General features: G+C 45.9%; 2 protein-coding genes across 7 annotated transcripts; one reads left to right on the top strand and one right to left on the bottom strand.

Annotated features, from left to right (window-relative positions):
• Window positions 1-3204: 3204 nt before the first annotated feature.
• Window positions 3205-9404, top strand: EXOSC1 (exosome component 1; the record flags this gene model as incomplete). Of its 6 annotated transcripts, XM_079706635.1 has the most annotated exons (8): window positions 3205-3250; window positions 3358-3473; window positions 5638-5712; window positions 7163-7251; window positions 8034-8067; window positions 8572-8622; window positions 8752-8836; window positions 9172-9404. In XM_079706635.1, the coding sequence occupies 8 exons, from the start codon at window positions 3220-3222 to the stop codon at window positions 9276-9278; spliced, it is 588 nt and encodes a 195-aa protein (XP_079562761.1). In that variant the 3' UTR covers window positions 9279-9404. The 6 variants fall into 6 exon arrangements, with proteins under 6 accessions (XP_079562761.1, XP_079562763.1, XP_079562762.1 ...); XM_079706637.1 differs by lacking the exon at window positions 5638-5712 and having other exon boundaries at window positions 3220-3250; XM_079706636.1 differs by lacking the exon at window positions 8572-8622 and having other exon boundaries at window positions 3220-3250.
• Window positions 9405-13872: 4468 nt separating this feature from the next.
• Window positions 13873-20917, bottom strand: PGAM1 (phosphoglycerate mutase 1; the record flags this gene model as incomplete). Its single annotated transcript, XM_079709336.1, has 4 exons — window positions 13873-14962; window positions 15752-15932; window positions 16611-16885; window positions 20779-20917. The coding sequence occupies 4 exons, from the start codon at window positions 20915-20917 to the stop codon at window positions 14793-14795; spliced, it is 765 nt and encodes a 254-aa protein (XP_079565462.1). The 3' UTR covers window positions 13873-14792.
• Between the last annotated feature and the right edge of the window lie 3128 nt (window positions 20918-24045).

The raw sequence follows: 24045 nt of genomic DNA, 5'->3' as shown, positions 1-24045 counted from the left end.
AATGAGTTCACAGCATGTGGATCCTGCACCTAGATCTTCCCTGGTGCTACCTGAGTCTTGGCAAAAGATACTCATCCTTCCTGCTGACGTTACAGGCCTGGTGGCATGAGAGTCCCTGTCTCCTGTCAAGACAGCTCAGCTACCCCTTGTATGACATAAGATGTTTTGTCTCCAATTCTAGTCCCAGCCCCACCCCAAGCTTACTGAAGCCAAGACAATTTCTGGTGTTCAGAGCAGAACACCACCACAGGCCAGGAGACACGGACAGTGGGAGGAGGGCTGGTGGCTCCTGAAGACCACAGGGCCTGCCCTCTGAGTGGTGAGTCTCCCCTGCCCTGTTCTAGTTGGACACTCAAGAGCTTTCTCTGCGGCTGCTGCCATTGGCCCAAGCTTCCCAACCAACCTTCCCAGCTCTTTAGCCCTGTGCATGGCTCCTCTGCAAGTGCCTTCACCTCCCCCATGTGGTTTTTACCTCATCTAGTAGCCACAGGAGGTCAGCTGCCCAGGCAATGCCCAGAACAGAAGACACAGATTCCTTCTATGACAGTCTCATCAATTCTGCAGATTAAAGGCTTTACCAGAAAGGAAATTATCTGATTTTCTCCTACGGCTACTTTGCCCTCAGCAACTCCACTGACTTATTTAACAGGCAGCTCAAAACCCAGCAGAAACTGGAGGAGGCTGCTCCGCTGTAGGGGTGGTTTCATTTCAGTAACTGGAGCAAGGTACTCTCCTTGCACCCTGGCTCATCCCCACAAGAGGCCTTTCAAAGAAAACTTAATTACCTCCTTCCACAGGCCCTCTAAGACCTAAGGCAAAAAGAAATCCAGCAGACAAGGCCAGCAAAGAGAAGACAGACAATTCAGTAGGGACCTACTCTCTGTACCAGGATAAAGTAAGTGGCCATTCCCATCACCTCCGAGGGTCTAAGAGTATTAAGGGGCAGTGTAGAAAGAAGAAAAAGGAAAAGCTCAAACTTCTTCCTACCTCCTTTGAGTTGGACTCCTATTGTGTGGAATCATGATTTGGCTTGAAGCATGAATTTTCGAATAGTATACAGCTAAAATCTAACGTAAGAGTGGGACAAAACATTTTACCCCATAGCAAATCCAGGTAATTTAGGTCATCCGCACATTGTTCATTCCCTTTCTATGGCTAATGGAGAGTTTCCTATTTACTAAAATACTTTTTATAACAATAGCTTGCAAATGAGGTGCATTCTTCATCCGTAATAAACATGAATTATATGCCATCTCTCCTGTCTACAAAAAAAATCTTCCTTCTCTGATTCTCCACTTTTCAGCTTGTTCTCAACCACTTCCAGAATTACTGAGCTCTACAGAAAATGCCTGCCTCAAGGACTAGACTTATCAACTCTCATCTGCCCCATAACTCGACTACTTAGGGTTCAATTCTGCCCTTAAGCAGTTCTGTGGCCTTGGGCAAATCACCAAACCCTGTTGGGACTCAATTTTCTTGGGTTCCCATTCAGTGAGAGGGTAGGATTAGATACTAAGGTCCCTTCCTGCTCTACCCCTTTATGATTCTATATATACACTTGGTGAGATGTTTAAACGAAATGTTTATAAAGTGCTTAGCGCAATACCTGGATCATGGAAGTGCTCAATGAATGAATGAACTGGAGGGATGCTGAAGTGGAAAGGCTGGTCAGATGTCTATCTGTCCTACAAATAACAGCAAGGACACTCCTGCCAACATGATAACACTAAGTAAGTGTCCGCTGAGAAATGAAAACCATTGTTAGAATCATAGCACTTAAGAGCCAGAAGTCATTTTTAAAAACTAGTCCAACCAGAAATCAACCCAAACATGTAAGCCAAAAGCTTGTAGGTGCAGAGCTAACGATCAGATTTGTGTAAAAGAAACCTGAAGCCAAGCCCGCCACACCCCTTATCTTAGCTAGTGGGGTTTGGGGGGTATGGGAATGCCACGGAAGAGATATGTAGTCCATGGGGCCACAACTGAACATTTCATCTCAGGAAATTGAGGTAAAGCACAGCTCAGAAAATTGTGTGTGGTAGGGGCGAGGGGTGGTGACGGAAGTGAACAGGGCAGGAAATAGAGCACGCACGGTTTCGCCATCACCCCCAGCACAAGCTCTGAGCACTCTGATCCCTCGGTGGTAGCCACTTAGTGACATCTGCCACCAGATCAGAGGGGACTGCAGGCCACAGCACTCCCCTCTTCCCAAGGGTCTAAGTCACCATCTCTTTCCCAAGGGAAAACCGTATATGAGAGACATAGGGGTGGGGGTGGGAGTACTTCCAAAGCCACCAGAAGGCAGAGGAAACTGAGAAGAAGGTCGACAAATCTCATTTGGACAAAGGCTGTTCTCAGGATGTTTACAGCCTCAAGCAGCAGATGTCAATCATCAGTAAGAGCAGCATTTTATTCATGTGCAGACTTCCCTTCCAGACTAACATGCTCCGCTTGACAGGATCCGACAGCAAGATCGGAAAGCTGCAGTTACAGAAACCGGGGAAAGGTTTTATTTCTCAAAAAGGCTGGCGTGGCCAAAGTATGATGGGCAGGAAGTAAAATAACTTGGGTACTGGTTTGGTCTCTGGAGACACTGTACAAGTCAAATCCTATCTCTGGGGCTGAGTTTCCAAATCTGTGAAATGGGAGAGCTGGGTGGGCTGACCTTCCAGTTCCGCGCCTTAAGGCTGCCCGGAGGGTGCACTCCGCCCGGTTCTAGGGCAAGGCCGTGCAGAGCAGGAACTCACAAGGCCCCAGAACAGGGCCCGACCCTAGAAAAAGGGAAAGGACCGGGCAGCAAAGGCCGCGGCTTCGCTCTTACCTGCCACCGGCCGACTCCCCAGTCAGCCAAATCGAACCCTGCAGCCTCCGCCGCCGCTCAATGCCACCCCCTCCAGCTCGGCGCCCCGGCCCGACCTGGCTCAATCCAACCAACCATGGCCCACGGCCCACTGCTTCAGCCTCCAGACCCTGACCCGCCGCCCGCCCATCCTTATCCGCAAGCGCAAGCGCAAGCGCAAGCGCATGCGGGCCGGAGCTCCGCCCCCGGGCTCGTCCCGGGGTAACCTGGGAAATGGAGTTTACACCTCAAGGAGGTGCTCCCTGTGATCACGTGATAAAGCTCACCAATTGGCACGTTTCTTACTGCGGAACTGCACCTGGATGTTGGCCAATGAGAGATCGGCTTCATTTTCCTCCGGACTTAGGACAGGGGCAGTCATGGCGCCACCCGTGAGGTACTGCATCCCCGGTAAGTCAGCGGTGCCCAGAGCGAATCCTGGGCAGGGACGGAGGCAGGAAGGCCCGACGACCAACAGCTTCAGCGGACCCGTGGCTGATGCAGCGTTTTTTCCGCAGGCGAACGTCTGTGTAACTTGGAAGAGGGCAGCCCGGGCAGCGGCACCTACACCCGGCATGGCTACATCTTTTCGTCGCTTGCTGGCTGCCTGATAAAGAGCAGCGAGAACGGCGCGGTAAAGGGGGCGGCTTCCCCTCTTCTCCGTCTCTACCTTTCTCTTAGGCTGCCTTTGATTTCGCAGTTCTTAGGCTGCCTTTGATTTCGCAGTTCTTAGGCAGGGGACTTGCGGGCGCGTCTTCAGTGCCTCGTTCAGTAGAAGAAGTTGGTCTCTTAAGTTTTAACAGCTCTGGTCCCCGCTGCCGGGCACTTAGCCATAACAGAACAGTTTTGTTGGTCCGGCTTGGTTGTGTTGCTGACACTCGGGGAAGCAAGTGGGGGAAGAGTGGAGGCGAGCTTAGCCCTGCAGTGAGCTGAATCCTGTCCGAATGTCGCCTACCTCTCCGGCTTTATCTCGCTCCGCTACCCGAGCCTCACTCTCTGCTGTCTAGTACTGCTGGCTTCTTTCAGTGTTGCCAGTGCGCCACAGAGCCTTTGTACACACGCCGACGGGAACACGCTCCTCTCTTCCTTAGCCTATTCAATTCCTACCTACCCTTCAGATAGCCTCACTAGTATCACTTTCTCAGAGAGTCTGTCCTAGACACCACTAGTCGAAAAAAGCTTTGTTTTTGTGAACACTCACAAAGAGCTGTATTCTTCCCTTTCTAAGCACTTAGCTCAGCATGTAATTAAACACTCAGTTATATCAATAAGTTCCCCATTAGACCCTTCTCCCGTAGACTCCATGAAAACAGGCCTCACTCCCATAACCTCCGAGCCCAGCACAAGATAAATGCTCAGTAGATGTTTGTTGAATGCATGAGTAATATTATTCTCCCTGGTTCCAGAGGCTGATCCACGATTAGCTCAGGATCAGATAAGCAGTTTGTTTTTTGTTTTGTTTTGTTTTGCGGTACGCGGGCCTCTCACTGTTGTGGCCTCTCCCGTCGCGGAGCACAGGCTCCGGACGTGCAGGCTCAGTGGCCATGGCTCACGGGCCCAGCCACTCCGCGGCATGCGGGATCTTCCCAGACCGGGGCACGAACCCGTGTCCCCTTCATCGGCAGGCGGACTCCCAAGCACTGCGCCACCAGGGAAGCCCAGATAAGCAGTTTTTGAAGGAGCAGCTTAAAGACAGGGAGCGGAGTAGAAAGAGGATTCAGAGTTAGAACACTTCAGTATTGACTAAACCTTGATTCTGCTTTAGATAAGAAACTTAAACCCTCTGGTTTTAGGTTCTTCCTCATCTATAAAATAAGAGACTTTTTATTTGATAAATTTGGGAATTTCCTTAGGATTTGAAAGTTTGTTCATTTCATAGCTATACATATAGCTAGCTATGGAGCATTTTCATGTGCCAGGCACAGTGCTGACCTCTAGGGATGTCGTAATGAGCCAAATACACATGGTCCCTTATCGGGGGCACAAACACAAACTGTAAGCAAATATATGCTCAAATGAATGTATGCTTACAAATGTGATTCCTGCTCTGAAAGAATATTACGGGGTACCATGAGAACATGTAATAGGCAAACCCACCCTAGTCAGAAGTGACATTTAACCTGAATCTTTATCCTGAATATTTATATTTATCCTGAATAAAGGAAAACTAAGAGTTGAGTGGGTGAGCATAAAGAACAGGTTGAATAGAGAACCTGAGATGGGAAGAAATTTAGTGAATTCGTGAAACTGAAAAAAGGCCAGGAAAGCTGAGGCATAGTGAACAAGGGAGAGATTAATAAAAAAATGAGGCTCAAAAATATCTTGCCTACTTCAATAGCCAGTACCATGCTCAAGAGGAAACTCTGTTAAGTATTCCCTTAAAATAGAAGTAAACAAGTATGGCCACTATTATATAACATTTATTTGGAAATTCTAGCCTGTCCAATAAAATGACAAACAGAAAGAAAGGTATACCGTTGGAGGAAAGAGTCACATTATCCATGATTACAGGCAATATAGTTGTATGCCAGAAAACTCTAAGAAAATCACCAGAAAGCTTAGAACTCATCTGAAATGGTTAGATTATGTCTTCTAGCAGCTTTCTTCCTGTGGACCCTTGGCCATCCTATAGCCTAAAATTTCTAAGGCTTTCTGCTCTGGGCTGCAAATGAAGCTGTGGTCCACCTGCCTTTGTGACCTCAACTGTGGCCCAAGGCATTCCTATATTATTCTCAAGCCACAGACACTTTTACCCAAGACTTAGTGAGGATATTCATGTTTTATTGTTCTCTTTGTAGCTTCCTGTCATATCTGTGATGAGAGAAACAGAGTCCCAATTACTGCCAGATGTGGGAGCTATTGTAACCTGTAAGGTAAGTTGGTCCTAACCTCCATGCTTAGGATACTGTCCAATGCTGAAATAATGATCATTGTAGAGCTGCACTGTTCAATATGGTAACCAGTAGCCACATATGGCCATTTAAATTTAAACAAAATTTAAAATTTATTTTCTCAGTTCCACTAGGTACATTTCAAGTGCTCAATAGCCACAGGTGGTTGGTGGCTGCCATATTGGTCAACACAGAATATTTCTATCATCACAGAAAGTTTTACTGGACTATGCTGGTCTAGAGATTTCTAGGATAATGATCAATGAGGTCAAGTTCAAGCTTGCATAGTTCTTTCACAGAGCTGATTCCCTGAGTTTGTAATTTTTTACTTTTGTCTGAGAGGGGCACCACAGGGTGATAAGGAAGCCCTTTTTTTTTTTTAATATTTATTTATTTGGTTGTACTGGGTCTTAGTTGCAGTAGGTGGGCTTCTTAGTTGCAGCATGTGGACTCCTTAGTTGCAGCTTGAGGACTCCTTTAGTTGTGGCTCACCAGCTCCTTAGTTGTGGCAGGCAGGCTCTTTAGTTGCAGCATGCGGGCTTCTTAGTTGTGGCATGCAAACTCTTAGTTGCGGCATGCATGTGGGATCTAGTTCCCCAACCAGGGATTGAACGCGGGCCTCCTGCACTGGGAGCACGGAGTCTCAACCACTGTGCCACCAGGGAAGTCCCAGAAGGCCCATTTTTGAACATCTGAAGCAAAACTCTTTCTGCAGAGAAACAAAAGATTTGATAAAGTCTTTGAGGGGAAGTACAGATTAATGCAGTACTGGTCAGTAAGTATAATATATCAGTACTCCCTGCCCATCCCCACTCTCTGCCAGTTAAATTAACTTGCAGCTCTTAGTTTTTCTCTATAAATTTCTCCAGCAGAAAATCTATGTGGGGATTCCCTGGCGATCCAGTGGTTCGGACTCTGAGCTTTCACTGCTGAGGACGTGGGTTCAATCCCTGGTCAGGTAGCTAAGATCCCGCAAGCTGCGAAGCGTGGCCAAATTTTAAAAAAAACAAAGGGAGAGAGAATGTATGTGTTATTTTGAAAATAACTGGAGAGGCAGTGATCTAAATATTATGCAGCAGCTGAAATGGAGACTTAAATTCTGTTCACACTACAGGGCTCATAGTAAGATCTGTTAAAGGTCTAGCTAGATTTGCTGTACACTATAAATACCCTTGAGTGTTTATGTTAGACTTGTATATTTTTCAAAATCTATTCCATATTATTTGATTTCCACAGTAACTCTATTAAGTGGCCAGAGTGGCTCTTATTCCACTTTACGAGTATGACTTATACAGGGATAAGTAGGAGTTAACTTGTCTTAAATTCTATACTTAGTAGGGTTGCTTGGACCAAAATCCTAGTTTATTCCTGCCTCCTTCAGCTGCCAACGACTAATACTCACTCTAATGCTGCTCTTTTCTCTATTGCACAGGTCTCTAGCATCAATTCACGCTTTGCCAAAGTACACATCCTATATGTGGGGTCCACGCCACTTAAGAACTCTTTTCGAGGAACTATCCGGTAAGAAGTATTTTTGTCTTCATATTTGCCTCAGCACCTGGAATGAGATTAGGATAGAATGGGAGCCTGGATTTTTTAGGAACAATTACATTCTCTATTCCTGCCCATTTCTCTCTTCTTTTGTGCTTTGATTCTCCCCAGGTAGTAGCCAAAGAAAACGTTAAAACATGTGAGTTAGGACAAAAGGAAAATATTAATGAGATAGGGCTTTAAATAAAACAAAAAGAGTTGAGCTAAGCTGGAGATTAGCATTGTAGGGATGATTCATATCAAACAAAGTAGAAAGCATTTTAGGAAGTACCTTTCTTTCTTGAATTTAATATCAGTTAAACCCAAGGACTGTAAAACAATAAAAAGGGTAGTGGGTGAAATGGTAAATTTTTTTCCTATGGGTTCTTGAGAAGGGACAAACAATTCTCGTGAGCTAGATAATTTAACGTCTGAGGCTCTTTCCACCCTCAGGATTCTGTGTTCTGTGGTGCTTCTGTTCAAGCTCTCCTAAGGCAGTGAAGTTCCTTATCCTTCCCTGCTAAATCTGATCCACTTTTCTCTAGTGGGAGGTATTGATACTGCTGCTCTGTGTGATCCAAGAATGGGAAATGTGGTTTTCTCCTCCAGGAGAGGACTAGGGATACATCTTCACCCTGCTCCTCTGGGTGGCAGCTGGGTCCCCATTAGGACTTGTTCTCTCTGCTGTTGTAGCTCTTTGTCTGCCAGGAGTCTGCAGGATAATTCTTTCTCACAGATAATTAACCTTTCTGTTAATTCTTTTTTCTTTATAGCAAGGAAGACGTCCGAGCTACTGAAAAAGACAAGGTTGTTGGTTGGTTCTTTTTTTTTTTTCATGGCTTTAGGAATCTCAATCCTTTTAAATTATTCCAGTGAATTTGAAAGGTCTGTGGAAATGTGGAGTCCAAGGAATTTGAAGGTGTTCCCTTCTGGAAGGTGTGGAATTCACTTCACTGTACCTTTCCTCTTCATATCATTTTTGTTCACTTTGTTGACCAGAGAGGGGCTAGTTTACTCTTTGCCTTGGAAGCCACGTATTTATTCATTGCTGTTTCCTCAGACTTACTCTGGAGCCTTTCAGAGCAGCTATAGTACTTTTGTCCAAGTCAGATTCCTGATTAGGTTACTGAGTTCAAAATCTTTCATTTATGTGATGATGCCACAGAAACAATAAAAGTTGTTGATTGACTTGAGTAGTGATGACTTCTACCCTCTGAGATTAGAAGTAGACTGGTTCTGCCAGGGGTGTTAATAGTTTCCTGTAGACCTGATTCGGAGCTTTCACTTAACACTCCTGTTCTTTCTTTACAGGTTGAAATTTATAAGAGTTTCCGCCCAGGGGACATTGTCTTGGCCAAAGTGGTATCCTTTATTCCCCTCAGACTTGTGGTCCTTTGTCAAAAGAAGAAATGGAAGTGGAGAAACCATTCAAGTGGCTATGGGAGGGATGGCTTATAACTCTGTTTTCCTTTACCAATGTGATGTGACTAGATCTCCCTAGGTGACGCGCAGTCCAACTACCTCCTAACCACTGCCGAAAATGAGCTGGGAGTGGTGGTGGCCCACAGTGAATCGGGTGAGTTTGTCCATGCTTCCACATGCTTACCTTTACCTGGGAGCTAGGGTTTGGGATTAGTCCATTGTTTTCCCTCATTTCCCGTGTTTTTTAATTATCTAAAAAGCAATGCTAGTGTAGATACTTACTACTGAGATTAGAATGATTCTCCTTATATAATCTAAGGAAAAGAGGCACTCACTCCATACATCAGTGGGATAAACAAGGTTTTTTTCTGTATGAGGTGAGGTTCACTAGGCAGCTTGGTGACACTTCAGTTCATACCCAGCTGAAAAGAGAAGGGTCTCAAGCAAATATTTGGGGTCCCATCTCCAACTCCACCTTTTCCCTTCCAGGTGTCCAGATGGTTCCCATCAGCTGGTGTGAGATGCAGTGCCCTAAGACCCACACTAAAGAATTCCGGAAAGTGGCCCGAGTACAGCCTGAATTCTTACAAACCTAAGAAGCCACACTTTACCCCATGCATGGGAGTAAGCTCTTTCCAAGAGTACATGTGTGAAAGTGACATCAGGATGCCGTTGTCTTCATTCAGGCACCTGGGGCTGGCCAGCAGCCACCTCTAGAAAAATCTTACTCTGTAGGCAGAACATTTTTCCTGTGAATCATTCAGTGGATTTCATTCTCTTGAGTGATAAATTTCTCTTATGGAGGCACCAGCAAACCAACTGTATGATGGTGGAAATAGCCTGCTCTTTCTGACAGTCTTATAAATATGTATTTTTTGCTGTGACAAAGAAAACATTTTTACGAAAAGAATTTTATGGTTTCTGTTATATTGAGTAGGGAAAAGAATCTAAACAGTGTCATGACATTTAAAGCAGGGTCTTTCCTGGTGGCACCGATTAACAGACATGTGTTATGTGCATTCTTGCTCTAGACAACGCCTAATTGCCAATCTTCTTTGTATATTCTGTTGTACATACTTTTGCTTATTGAGTACTTGCTATGTGTCAGGCGCTAGGTTAAGTACTTTATATGCATTCCCTCATTTAGAGAGATTATGGTTTAGTGAAAATTATGGGGCACATGTGGTGATTCAGGTAGCATGTGAGTAATTCTGAAAGTAATTTGGTAAACAAAGTATTACTGATACAGTAGATACTCCAGGAAATGTTAAATCCGAATTGAAGAGGTGCAGAACACTATCCTGTGAAGTGGCCAGGAAAGGATTTGTAACATGAAGTGAGAGGAATTAAAGAACTAAGATAAGTGAGGTGAAGATATTCAGAGCAGAGCGAGAAGCCCAAGCAAAGTGCAGAATCAGGAATGTACACACAAGCTTGAGGACAAGCAAAGGATGAGGGTTAAGCCTGGGGAGGTTGCAGAGAGAATGAAAGGAGAGATGAATTATGTCACTTCTTGAGATGTTATTAGGGAGCCCATGTCTTCTCTGTGAAGTGAGAATGGTTGGGGTAAGCTTTGGAGTCATCCCACTTGGGTTTGTGTCCTCTCATTGCCTTAAGCCAGGTTATATGTTGCTTTTTTTTTTTTTTTTTTTTTTTGCGGTACGTGGGCCTCTCACCGTTGTGGCCTCTCCCGTTGCGGAGCACAGGCTCCGGACGCGCAGGCTCAGCGGCCATGGCTCACAGGCCCAGCCGCTCCACAGCATGTGGGATCTTCCCGGACCGGGGCACGAACCCGTGTCCCCTGCATTGGCAGGCAGACTCTCAACCACTCTGCCACCAGGGATGCCCTGTTTTTTTTTAATTGAAATTTTTATTGACATAATTGTAAGTAATTGCAGTTTTAAGAAATAGTACAGAGATCCCTTATGCACTTTTCCCAGTTTCCGCCAGTGGTGACATTTTGCAAAATAATATGCTGTACTATAACAATCAGGATGTTGAACTGATACTTGAGCAAATTATTTTTATTTCTTTAAGTCTGTTTCCTCATCTGGAATAGTATGACCTCATAGGATTATTATAAGGAAATGTATAAAAGTGGTTAGTACAAGCCAATATTACTGTTATATATTGTTGTTATTATATAACTGATTGCCTTCTATCAGGTATCTACTAAATGCCAGGACTTAATGCTAGATACTTCAGTGTAGTTTGTATTGATATAATCAATCTCCTATTGATAGATATTTTTAAACTTTTTTTCTTTTACAGACAATGCTGCAGAGAAAATCCCTATACCATATATCTTTGTGCATGCCTATGATTCTTTTGCAAAACAGATTCCTAGCAGTGTAATGCTGAGTAAAAGAATATGCACATTTAAACTTTTGGTTAGATTTTCCCTTACTGCCTTGCAGAAAGGTGCTACCAATTGATTTTCTCAACAGTGTTAGCCATTCAGTTATCTCTGAACTTCACAGTGACCCGGAAAAGTAGCAATTATTTCCACATGTTACAGATAAGTAAACTAAGGCTTAGAAAAATTAATAAATCTCAGACATCAAGAGGCAGAACAGTGTTCAAACTCAGATCTGTTTTACTGTAAAGCCTAGACCCTTCCTTCTATACCATGGTGCCTCATTTTTCCAAGTATTGAACAGAAACCTCAGGCATGCAATTAGAGGCTCTCCAAACTGACATTGGTTAATTAATTATAAGTGCTTGTTGGACATCATTCATTCATTATATAAATGTATTTGAGCAACTCCTCTGCCCACCACTGCTCCAGGAACTAGGGAGTAAAGCAGTGAACGTGATAGAATCCTTTCCTTGTGGAGCTTACATTCTAGTCGGGGGGACCATTGGTGGGAGGGGAGACAAATGAAAGTAAACAAATACGGAAATGTTATAATTTCAAACAGTAATTTTAAAAAGTGTCATAAAGAAGAACATTTGAAACAACTGGGTAATGGCCTTCTGATTTGCTGCGAACCAGGTTAGATTTTCTCACCCTTAACCATGCAATATTGTATCACATGTTAGTTGTGTGCCTGTCTCCCCTACTTACCTTAGCTTTTAGGGCAGCATGCTATCTATCTTCGAATCTCCAGTACCTGGTACTGTGATTAACACGTAGCAAATGCTGAATAAAAATGTTTTGAGTGTACTCATAGCTGACTGAATAGCTATGCCCAAAGAGTGATTGATATGTAGTAATGATGATATTTGCTAATCTAGAGACAGGGAGAATATACTTTCTGTGCCTTGGAAAAGTGGTTCTCAGCCTGGGTTAGGTGAACTTCAAAATTGCCTGTAAGTGGTAAAGGGGTAGCAGGGGGAGTGCAGGGGAAAAAAAGACTGCAGGCGCCCTGGCTCTGCTCACGAATCTCATGGTTGAACCTGTGGGTGTTTAGGGTTTGTTCAGCTCCACAGGTGATTCTGATGTGCTACCCTGGCTAAGAAACACTGTCTTGGAGGGATAGTAGTTGTTGGCCTCCTAGCCATAATGGTAAATGAGGCTGGCTTTCTGTTATTTTCCTGCCCATAAGGCAGGAGTTCTAGCCAGGAGTCTAGGTTGCAAGGAATGGAGACTGCTGTAAACTCAAGTGATGCCGGGACATAGCGTAGTAGTAATCAAAGCTGATCCAACCTGATTTGGGTGAAGAGCACTTGATCAAGCAAAATCACCAACTTCTGGTCTAAGATTCAGTACAAGCTAAGTAAACTCACATCCCACCAGGCTACTGGAGACTTAAGTTACTAAAGGTCTTCCTAGGATTAATGTGTAGATCAAATAAAAAACTAAACTTGAAAAGCAAGATGCTTAAAAGTACTTAAATTTTAGAATAAGAATCTTGATTTAGTTGCAGTAACATTCATCTGGGTTCCAGTACTTAGCAGTGTACCTTCTGGCAAGTTTCTGTTATCGTTTTCAGCATGTTTCCTCTTCTGTAAACTGGGGATACCAGCCCTTTCAGAGGTTGTCAAGATTGGAGATTATGTAGGTAACCCAGTGGCTAGCATAGAGGTACTTCATAAGAGCTTTATAGATGGTGTTACTTGCTCCTACTAGAAGAAAGGCATTATGGGCTTTCTCACGTTCCAGTGATCTTTTAAAAGACCTTAGAGAAAAGGTAAATGTGAGCAGTGCCCCTTCCCTATTACGTATATAATTAGTCGGCCCTCCCTATTCATGGATGTGAAACCTGTGAATATGGAGGGCCAACTGTACTACCCAGGATTTTTTTGTTTTTGCGGTACGCGGGCCTCTCACTGTTGTGGCCTCTCCCGTTGTGGAGCACAGGCTCCGGACGCGCAGGCTCAGCAGCCATGGCTTACGGGCCCAGCTGCTCCGCGGCATGTGGGATCCTCGCGGACCGGGGCACGAACCCGCGTCCCCTGCATCGGCAGGCGGACTCAACCACTGCGCCACCAGGGAAGCCCTACTATTCAGTTTTATATAAGGCACCTTAGCTTCTGTTAATTTTGGTATCCACAGGAATCCTAGAACCAGTCCCCCGCTGCAGATACCAAGGGATGACTGTATATCCCTTTTCTCCTGCATGTGTAACTTTTGAGGATGTTAATTAGTTGACTGACAGGGTTAAAATTTTAGGGGCCGGGCTTCCCTGGTGGCGCAGTGGTTAAGAGCCTGCCTGCCGATGCAGGGGACATGGGTTTGTGCCCCGGTCTGGGAAGATCCCACATGCCGCAGAGCGGCTGGGCCTGCGCGTCTGGAGCCTGTGCTCCGCAGCGGGAGAGGCCACAACAGTGAGAGGCCCGCGTACCGCCAAAAAAAAAAAAAAAAATTTAGGGCCCAAAAAGAAAGGTGTGAATCAAGTTTTAAAGTTACTAATAAAAAAAAGATTGGCTTTTTTAAGTCTAGTAAACAAGCATTTACCTTACTCTAAAGAGGGCATAATAGAGTTTCAGAATTTGATTTTCCAGTGTTCAGTAACCAGCACCACTGAGCAAGAGCTGTAGAGAGGCAACAGGAATGCAGAGTTCAGCTCTCCAACACTGAAAACCCAGTGAGATACATGATACTTGGACTAGGCTATGTAAAGTTGTGACTGGTTGTCCTAAAAGTTCTTAATCTGTCATACAAGGACTTGGGTAATGAGAGACATTTCAAGTTGAATGTTCGAGTTGATTTCCTCAGATAAGACATACCACACATGACACAGAAAATATTGCACATCACTCCTTTATCATACTGACTTGGAAAAAAGATTTACTACAGTTATGCTCAAATGAGTACTGGGCCTAAGTGGTGGGCCAAGCAACGGGAACATGATTCAGAAATCAGGCACAGTGAAAGACACACTTGGATGTGATCAAGAGGCATTCCGCTGCCATAAAACAATAAGGCGGGGGAGGGATTCTAAAACACACAGCAGGATGAACTCCTACACCTTAGAAGTCAAGAAGCTTATCCCATGACGGTGTAAGGAATGGCTCATTTTCTGATGACCACATGTGGGAATATTTCAACCGCCACTAGAAACCCCAGAAGGGGTTTTTTTTTATTTATATATACATATAAATTTTTCTTTTGTAAAAGTAAATGCAACACATAAACATTCAGGATTGATCCCAATTTTTTGGAGTCAGGGAGGAAGTGTTTGATTGAATCACCATGCAGGTTACATTCATCTTCCACTGGAATGACTAGAGCCCCCAGTCACCTGAACAGAACAGTGCCCAGCTAGCCTCTGGGAACACAAATAGGCTCTCTTGCTTCTCCTCATTGGTCACACCTTGGCATGGTTCCTCCCTATCCCCTACTCAAGCAGGTCCTTAGTAATAAACCAACCACTAGCAACGCCCCGCCCCAGTTACTACCTCTCAGCGCTCTTGGATAAGTCTTCCCTTGGCTTGGACTGAGGACCATGTCCCAGAGGTGCCATTCTGACTAGACTGTATGAAGGGAGTGGGTGCAAGAGATAAAATGGCTAAAATGAAATTGGGAGCCGCTGCTCCCCATCCGCAGCTACAGCCTAAGATGCCTACAGATGTCGTCAGTGTGACGTGTGCAGGGGAGAGGTGCAGAGGAATGGATGGGCTTGGGAGGAAAGGTAATCCTTGGGAAAGTACTCTGCTGCCCGACCTCACTTCTTGGCCTTGCCCTGGGCAGCCACAGCCTCCATGGCTTTACGCACGGTCTCTTCATCACCCAGGAACTGCATTGGCTTGATGGGCTTCAAGTTCTTGTCCAATTCATAGACAATGGGAATGCCAGTCGGCAGGTTCAGCTCCATGATAGCCTCCTCGGAGAGACCTGAAAATACACCCCCCTATGATCAGTCAAGCAAGATATGAATCCACGACCTCTCCAGCGTTGCTACTCATTCTCCAGGTGGGGAAACACGTCCTCCAAAGACTTTCGTAGGAATTAAAACAAGACACCCTTTCTGGTATTTGTCATAACAGTAATGATCTGTGTTGTAGTAGATCACTCACCCAAGGAACGCCCCTGTAACTTATTTCTCAGTCACCGAAAAGCAAGAAAAAAGGATGAAAGGTATCTCTCCCAAAGTGAGATCTGGAAGCCCACAGTAAAGCAGGACTATACATATCTCAAATGTCCTATGTAGTCCATCCAGGCTGCCAAAACTCAGCACATCTGGGCCTCTAGGCCCTTGGGTGAAACAATTTAAGATGCAAATTGAGATTCATCTGTGGAGTTGTACCAGGTTGTGATTAAGAAGGATTTTTATCAGCAGTTTCGACTGGTAATCCTAGTCTAGAGGTGGGAATCTCAAACTTCCACGTGTATCTGAATTACCTGGGTGATAGATGCATCTTCTCAATCAGGTCTGAAGTGGGACCTGAGGCTCTGCATATGTAACAAGCACCCAGTGGGGTCTGGCCGCCTCTGCTTCTGCAGAGGATGCTTTGAGAAACAAGGATAGAGAGTGTGTTTCTACTAGGAGACAATCTGGACTGTCTCTAAGGCTATCAACATGTCCAGCCCTTTCCTGAAGGTCTCCTTTGTACTAAATAAGTCCAGATTAGCGACAGTTCTGCTTTAGCCCTCTTTGAGGGCCCCTCTGAAAAACGTACATACCCTCCAGATGCTTGACAATGCCCCGAAGGCTGTTGCCATGGGCTGCAATCAGTACTCGTTTCCCCTCCTTGATCTGGGGAACTATTTCTTCATTCCAAAAGGGCAGAGCTCTGGCAATAGTGTCCTTCAGACTCTCACAGGAGGGCAGCTGATCTTCAGTGAGGTCTGCATACCTACGATCCTAAACAACAAAAAATCCAAGCTTCTCAGTTATTACCAGTTGCATCCGTTCTGCCTACTTCTCATCCCCTAAGGGATCAAAGTGATGGGTGAAAGTCTCTCACCAGGGCACTGAGAGCTTGGGAAAGGGGATAATTATTATCCTGCCCCTCCCTCCCCCATTACCCTCTATAGGGAAGACTGACAGTTCAAAAGAAACATAACTTAGGAAAGAAGAAAAAAAAGGTAGGCTACAAGGCTCTAACCAATTCACTTTATCTTGCAATTGGCTTAGGAAGGCCCTATCAGCTATGGATGGGTTTTTTTAAAACACGGCAGTAGATGTAAAAAAGATATATTCTTTTTAGATAAACAACATAAACTCTTAACTAAATCTTTTAACAAGTGGAGGTCACTCCTTGGAGAAAGGGGATCACAATTAACTATTTTAGGGAATTCCCTGGTGGTCCAGTGGTTGGGACTCTGTGCTTTCACTGCCGAGGGCCCAGGTTTGATCCCTGGCTGGGGAACTAAGATCCCACAAACCCCACAGCCAAAAAAAAAAAAACAAGTAACTATTTTATCATAAATTAGAAACTCAGTGGATCTAGGCAGACCCTAATAAAAGCTAAAAGAGTGAAGCCCAGATTCTAATACCCTGGTCCTGGGTGGAGCAAGCCAAACCTCCATTTGTCCATACCTTACTGATGTTGCTATAGAAGGGATGGTCGGGCTCCATCGGAGGTGGTGGGACATCATAGGAGCGCCTCCAGATCTTTACCTGGGCCTCACCGTGCTTGGCAGCAGTTTCTGCCTTATTGAGGCCAGTCAGACCCCCATAGTGTCGCTCATTAAGGCGCCAAGTCCTCACCACTGGCAGCCACATTTGGTCAATGGCATCCAGCACTGTCCAGAGGGTCCGAATTGCTCTCTTCTGCACTGAGGTGAAGCAGATGTCAAACTCATAGCCAGCATCTGGAAATTATAAGTTCAAAGTGATAAGCTAATCAGGTCCACTCTAGAGCAAGAATTTTCTTTCTTTTTGGCCACACCATATGGCTTGTGGGATCTTAGTTCCCCAACCAGGGATTCAACCCAGACCCTCGGCAGTGGGAGTTGTAACCAGTGGACCACCAGGGAATTCCCTAGAGCCAGAATTTTCTTACATATAAATTTCATCACGTACAGACAACCCAAATGAAAATTATTTGGCTAAATATTTTATTTTGTACACCTTAGCAGGAAAAACAATATTCTGCCTTCGGGGAAGATAAAATTTGTTGACTTATGTTGCAGTTGACAATATACTTCCCAGTGGTTCCCCAATAATTCATCTAACCCAAGGCCCAAATGTACTGTCAACCAGCTAACCTGAGATCTGGGCTACTTTTCCTAATCCCCAGAGTGCTGTGCTTAAGCACATTTTAAGAATTTATTTGCTTTAATTCTTTCAAGATAAGGATTCAAAAAACTTGGAATCTTTTAATAAATATAATAGCTAATACTTATAGAGAGCTTACCATCTGTCAGGTACTGGACTGAGTACTTTGTATGTGCTTTACTTAGTCTTCAGAACAATCCTATAAGGTTACATCATTACAACCCATCTTACCAGGTGAAAATAGAAACTAGAGGAGTTAAGCAAATTATCCGAGCTCACAGCTATTACACAAAAGAGATTAAAACCCAGGTTGTATGACTCTAAAATCTAACTCACAGGGGACTTCCCTGGTGGTGCAGTGGTTAAGAATCCGCCTGCCAAGGCAGGGGTAAACGGGTTCGAGCCCCTGTCTGGGAACATCCCACATGCAGCGGAGCAGCTAAGCCTGCGAGCTACAACTACTAAGCCTGCGCTCTAAAGCCCGCGAGCCGCAACTGCAAAGCCCGTGTGCTGCAACTACTGAAGCCCGTGCGCCTAGAGCCCGTGCTCCGCAACAAGAGAAGCCTGTGCACTGCAGCAAAGAGTTAGCCCCCGCTCGCCGCAACTAAATAAAGCCCGAGCCCAGCAACGAAGACTCAACGCAGCCAAAAATAAATACATCAATAAATTTATTTTTAAAAAATCTAACTCATAACCACCATCTCTAGCTATCTCCATAGTTTGCTAATTTCTAAGGATCCTGATGTTTGTATTTTAGTTAGAACTGTCACTTCTGTTGATAATTATTAACCTACTTCAGTCCTCTCTAACCTCTGGTCTAGGAGAAATGGGATTTTGAACTCTCAACAACCAGGACACAGCAAGAGCTCTTAGAGGATGCTGATAAAACTAGTTTGTTGCATGAAATTATACCTTCCCTAGAGTACGGAAATCACATCACAATCTCTTCATCCACAGTTCCTTTTCTGCTATCGTCAAATTACCTCACTACCCTGAGAATATAATCTACCCACGTCAATAGTTAAACCAAGTTGAAGCCATTCATTGGAGAAAGAGCAAATGCTGTGCGCTGTCTGATGCATTTGTAAAGGAACCTCTCCTCCATACACAGCAGTTACTGAGGGGTGGTATCAAGTTATGTTGGCCCAACCAGTAAGTTACAACTATTCGTCTTACTTCATGTTTCACAAACGATTATTCTCCCTCCCACTTTAATGGGGAGATGGCCCTTTCCTTACGTAGTGGGCCAGGAAAACATTCCTATTTTCTTCCATGAGGCTACAAGGCCCTCTGAAATTCAGCACAAACTTTCCTGCGTATTGCCCCATGTTGAGGTTGCCAACAGTAATTAACGAAACGTGAAGTAAATTTTCCTGCCAGCCGTTCAACTGAGAATAAGGCCAGTAAGAAGAACTACACTGATGGGGGAAGGGAGAATTAATCACCAAGAAACTCACCACAACCCACAAGGGAAAAGACACAGATTTCATCACTGAGCCTCACTGACAAGTCCGAGTAGACGCACTTACCATCCCCTCCCTAATCTTATGGGGAGGAATGGCTCCCCAATGAAAGGCTGAGTCACTGGGAAGTGACTATCCACAGTGCAAGCCTCAGCTCCCATGCTGAAAAGCTATTGGTTGTTTCACTGCATTTTCCACTTGCAATGGAGTGCTGCACATTGGATACACAAGTCAGTCCCCGAGGAAAAGAGCAGTTCCCCTTACAACTCTTAACAGAGAACTCTAAAGTCTCTTCCTTCAACTTGGCCATCAAACAAAAGCATAGTCTAGGACACTCCCAGGGATGGGGTTAGCTGGTGTGCAGTGTGGACTCCATCCGCCCCCAGGAGCAAGACGGATGGGGAAACTCAGTTCTTGGTAGCTTCCTCCTGAAATCATTCAAGATTTTATAAACCCTATAATACTTAAAGCCCTGGTGAATTTAATGTTATTTTAGGTCTTTTACAGTATTAGATTATTCATATGGTCTTCATCATTCCGTTTTTGCTTTTGGTCTTTCACTTTTTATTTAATCATCTGTGATGCCCCTAAACAGTTATTAAAATTTTAAATGGGATTTCTTTTGAAACTAATGCTACTAACATTTACTTAAAAACTGAAATAGGGTCTGTTATTTTAAGATATTACAAGTTAAGGCATTTGATCAGTCTTAGAGGGCAGCTGCAATTTGCTTTGTCCTAGGCTAGTCATCAGCAAACCACCACAGACCCATACAGTTCTTCCTGCCAGACAGCAGGAGAGAAAATGGCCTCCTTTACCAGCACTTTCCCTATCCTGGCCTCTCCTAACCGGTATGAGGTCACACCAGGCCATCCCAAAGTATTCACACACATCCCCAGCAGGATTACATTTCCCAGACTTTCCGAACCTTTAGCTTCATTTCTAAAGGATCTACAGTGAAGGCAAGAAGCTAGAGAGAGCAAACTGGGGCCAAATACCTGATTCACATCAGCCAGGCAACAGTGACCCTTTTTAATGGCTGCTGCTTTGTCCAGAGGTTAAAAGGGAGCAGGGAAGGATCGGTGGAAGCACCTCCTCAGTCCAGAGACGCTTTGAATTGCTGGCAGCAGGGAATGCTTCCTTATTAGCGTTTCAAAATCACAAAGAGCTGTGTGCCAGCGGGGGCAAGCCTGGGTAAGCCAGCTTATCTCACTGCCACTTCCACCTTTGCCCGTAACAGCCTACCAGTTCCTCGCACCTACCCGGTACTCAACCCCAGAACAGAGGCCAGGGTGGCAGACTAGGAATAAGATGTGACCTTGGACAAGTCATCTTTCCAATCCTCACTTTCCCAACTAGGAAAGAGGGCCAGGGAGGGATGGGAAGGAGGGGAATAAAACCTGTATAATTTATAGGGCTGTGAAGAGGATCTACTCAAATCCTTCATTCATTCATTCATTCACTCAGTTACATTTGTGGACGCATTTTGGACACAGGATTTGCGGAATGCTGGTAAACGGCATTCTACATAAGCACGTGGATGTCTTTGTACCTAGAACCCTGCTGGTCGCCCCCTGCCCCCCCCCCGGCCCCGGGTGCCGCGTCACTCCCCCGCAGCGGGGAGAAGCATGTGGCCTGCCGCTTCACCAGGATCCCCAGCATCCTCTTGAGTAGGCTTGGTTATAGCTGCCGGAAGACACCAGGCATCCCATTTAGCAACCCGTCCCCGAGTTACTAAGTGCTCGGACTAGGAAGAGGGGGAATTTCTCAAGGCGGTGTCGTGGAGAGCGCAGTAAGCTGCGGGGCTACCGCCCGGGTCCTCTTCCTGGCATGGCCCCTCACACTCCTCTGGGTGACCTTGAGCAAGTCGATCCCCCAACCTGGGACCATTTTTTCAACTGCAAAATAAACTGTTGGAGAGAAGGCGCTCTCCGGGGGTCGCGGGGGAGGTCAAGCGGCCCTCACCCAGCGGCGCCTGCCCGAGACTTCGCAGCCCCCACCCACTGCCCCGGCCCGCTCCGCACCTCGCAGCGCCTGCCCACCGCGCTTCGCCTCCTCGTGCCCGGCCGGGCTCAGGTCGGCGTCGTACCAACCGCTGAAGCGATTCTCCAGGTTCCACGCGCTCTCGCCGTGCCGGATCAGCACCAGCTTGTAGGCGGCCATGGCTGCGGCTCGGAGTGCGGCGCAGGCTGGGGCTCACCGAGATTCCGGAGTCGCGGCCCTACCCCGGCCGCGCCTGCGCGCTCGCGCTCCACTGGCCGGCTCCCGCTCACTTGCTCGGCCAAATCTTTCCACTGGCTCGGGGCCGCCCTCGGCCCGCCGGGTGTACGCATGCGCCCCGTGCGGGCGCTGCAGCCGCCAGGGGGAGGGGGAGCCCTCCAGGACGCCAGGGCGCATGCGGCCTCCGTCGCCGGCCCCGCGTCCGCCGCGGTAGTCACGGAGCGCACGTAAGTGCCGAAGGGAGGTGGGACCTTCGGGCTGTTCCCGGGTGTGCTCGCAGGCCGGAGTGTGGTCGTATTGCCGTTATTCTCAAGCCCTTCGTTGTAATAAAATGGTCTTTATCATTTGAATCGCGCTTGGCTCGGCCAGGTCACTTTCCCATCCGTACGCAGGGTGTGATTCACACACCTGTGTTCCAATCTTCACTCTTCCATTTTATTCGCTTTGTATCTCGCTTAACCTCTCGCTCAGCCCCATCTGTAAATGGACGTAGTAAATACTTAGCTGGTGCCTATCTACCTGGAAGGTGCTCAGTAAATGGTGGTTGTTTCTATCTCATTTCCATGGACACTGATCTCCATAACGACACGGGTTCCTGCTGGTTCGAAAGCCATGCTCTTTATCTAACACAGGGCCTTTTGTTCCACCTTCTAGTTTCTCACAGCCTCCGGCCAGTGCTTCCTGGACCAACCACAGTGAAGCAAATTCTAGGCCGATCAAACACTCCTGGAAGAGAAGAGTTACTGCCTGTGCCTGCCCTACACCCAATCAGCAGTTTCAGTACCTGCTTTATCTGGACATCTCTCTGGTGCCCATGCCCCTTCTCCTGGTTTATTTCGATCTAGCCACTTTATTGAGCACCAAACATGAATCAGGCAGTGGGCTAGGGTCAAAGATGGGTTGAATGTGTTTTCTACCCTTCATAGCAGGTGGAGTGCAAATAAGACCCACATGGAAACAGCTAACAATGAAATTGTGCCGTGTGCTATATTTTGACAGATTATAGAAAAAATTTTAGCATGCACTCATAAAGCACCTACTACATGCCAGGCAGTGTTATGAGTGCTTTACAAACACTAACTCATTTAATCCTCATATCCTCATGATGATCTTATGAGGCTAGTACTATTGTGTCCCTATTTACTGATGAAGAAACTGAGGGATGAAGTAATTTGTCTAAGGTTATAGGAACCAAGATTCATGCCTAGTATGGCTGGCTCCCAAGTCCACGCTTATCTGACCTACTACTCTCTGCGGCCTCCATATATTTGTTGCATTTTAGGCATTTATTGACTTTGAAGAGTGGGAAGGGTTTGAGAGGCAGAGAAAAGGCACTTTGGGAATGACATGAACCAAAATACATAAGACTGGCTTTTAGATATGTCATCTACTGTTTGTGAAAGTTTAGCGTGTCAAGTGTTTTAATGTATTATCTCAACCTTCCAGCAATTCATATAATATAGGTACTATTATAGCTCCATTCCACAGATGAGGAAACTGAGGCCCGGGGAAATAATTTGTCCAAAGTCACAGCTTGGAGCAGAAGTGAAGAAGAAACCAAGACTCAAACCCAGGCAGTCCAGTGGCCTAGCGTGCACTCTAGGTACAGTGCTCCACTGCCTTCCTCCTCTGCAGCTGGGAGAAGATGGAATTCAGTGACCAGGGAGGTGACGGGGATGAGGTCCAGCACTAAAAGCTGTACTTGGAGCTTACAGTCTCCCAGGGCTGCAAAGCAAGAACCGTCCTGGAAGGCTTCCTTGTTCAAGCTCCTGGCATGGCCCACATGGGGGACCTTGGAAGAATCCCTCTTTGGAAGTTCTCCCTCTGGACATTCCTTCTGCTTGGTCATCCCAGTACTGATGCCCAGGCCCTCCCAGGGCTTTTCACTCCAGCAAATAGCCATAAATAATAATAATGTATTATTAACATATTAATAATAAATACTATTAGCAATGTGATCAAGAATACAAAAAATATTTAATGAGGTACCGATTTAGAGCATATGAATCTGAGGGTCTATGGACAGATTTCCTCTCCAGGAGGATGCCTGGTAAGGGATCCCTTGCCCACTGGGATTGGAACTGAGCAGATAACTAGGATACTTTGGGCAGGAGGCCAAGGGCTTCTGTGCCACCAGCCTTGGGAAAGAGCCCGGGAAGTCCTGCTTTATTGCTTTCACCAACTCCCTCTGCCTCCAGAAGGGATCTCTCATCTCCTTGGAATTCTGAGGAGCTCTGATTAACTCACAGCATATCTACCTTGGAGCATCAGAGATTTTTTTATGTATGTGTCAGATCCACTCAACTAGAAACTTCTTGAGGGTGGGTACCGCATCTCTATTTTATACACCCATACTCAAGCACTAAGCATGATGTCTTTGCCCATGGCTAACTCCCTGAGTGTCCTTGAGTGTCAGAGCTAGGAGAGACCTTGATAATTCTCCACTGCAAGTCCCCACCTCCAGCCACCTCCAGTCCACATGTAACAGATGAGGAAAGTGAGGTGAGCCTTTCAAAAGCACAGGAGATGAGCAGGGGACTGGGTTCATAAGTGAGAAGTCAGAGGTGATCCATGGAGAAGGGCCCCAAAGTTGGGGCTTGCTGTGTCAGGGAAAGGCAGGAGCCCGGAGAAATCTGGAAAAGAAGGGGGCTGCGGGGAGCCACGTGAGTACTGTGAAGGCTTTGCAGCTGGAAGCCAGAATTCCTGGGCAGAGATTGGGATTCATTCAGCATCTACCACAGCATCACAAATCTGGGAAGAAGCTTAAAGCCTATCAAACCAAGATTTCTCAAATGACAGTAAAGGGTAAGGATAAAGCAGTGTATGTTGCCCTCTACTACTTCTTTTTTTTTTTTAATCTTAATTGTTATCTCTCCTGAACACAAGACACACAGACATTTGTCAGGGCTGATTCCTGGGCCCTTCTAAAGAAGTGGGTGAATACAGGAGCGCATTCACATAACCTGAGAACCGAGCAGTGTGAAGGCTCTGATCACAGCTGGGGGGCAGCTTGGGGGGCAGCCTGAGGGACCCACTGCACAGCTCCCAAACAGGTCACCTCCTTCCCTCCC

This window comes from Hyperoodon ampullatus (genome assembly GCF_949752795.1).
Source record: "Hyperoodon ampullatus genome assembly, chromosome: 1".
Classification (NCBI taxonomy): domain Eukaryota; kingdom Metazoa; phylum Chordata; class Mammalia; order Artiodactyla; family Ziphiidae; genus Hyperoodon; species Hyperoodon ampullatus.
The sequence above is the reverse complement of the archived record's forward strand: the minus strand, read 5'-3'. Positions and strand labels throughout refer to the sequence as shown.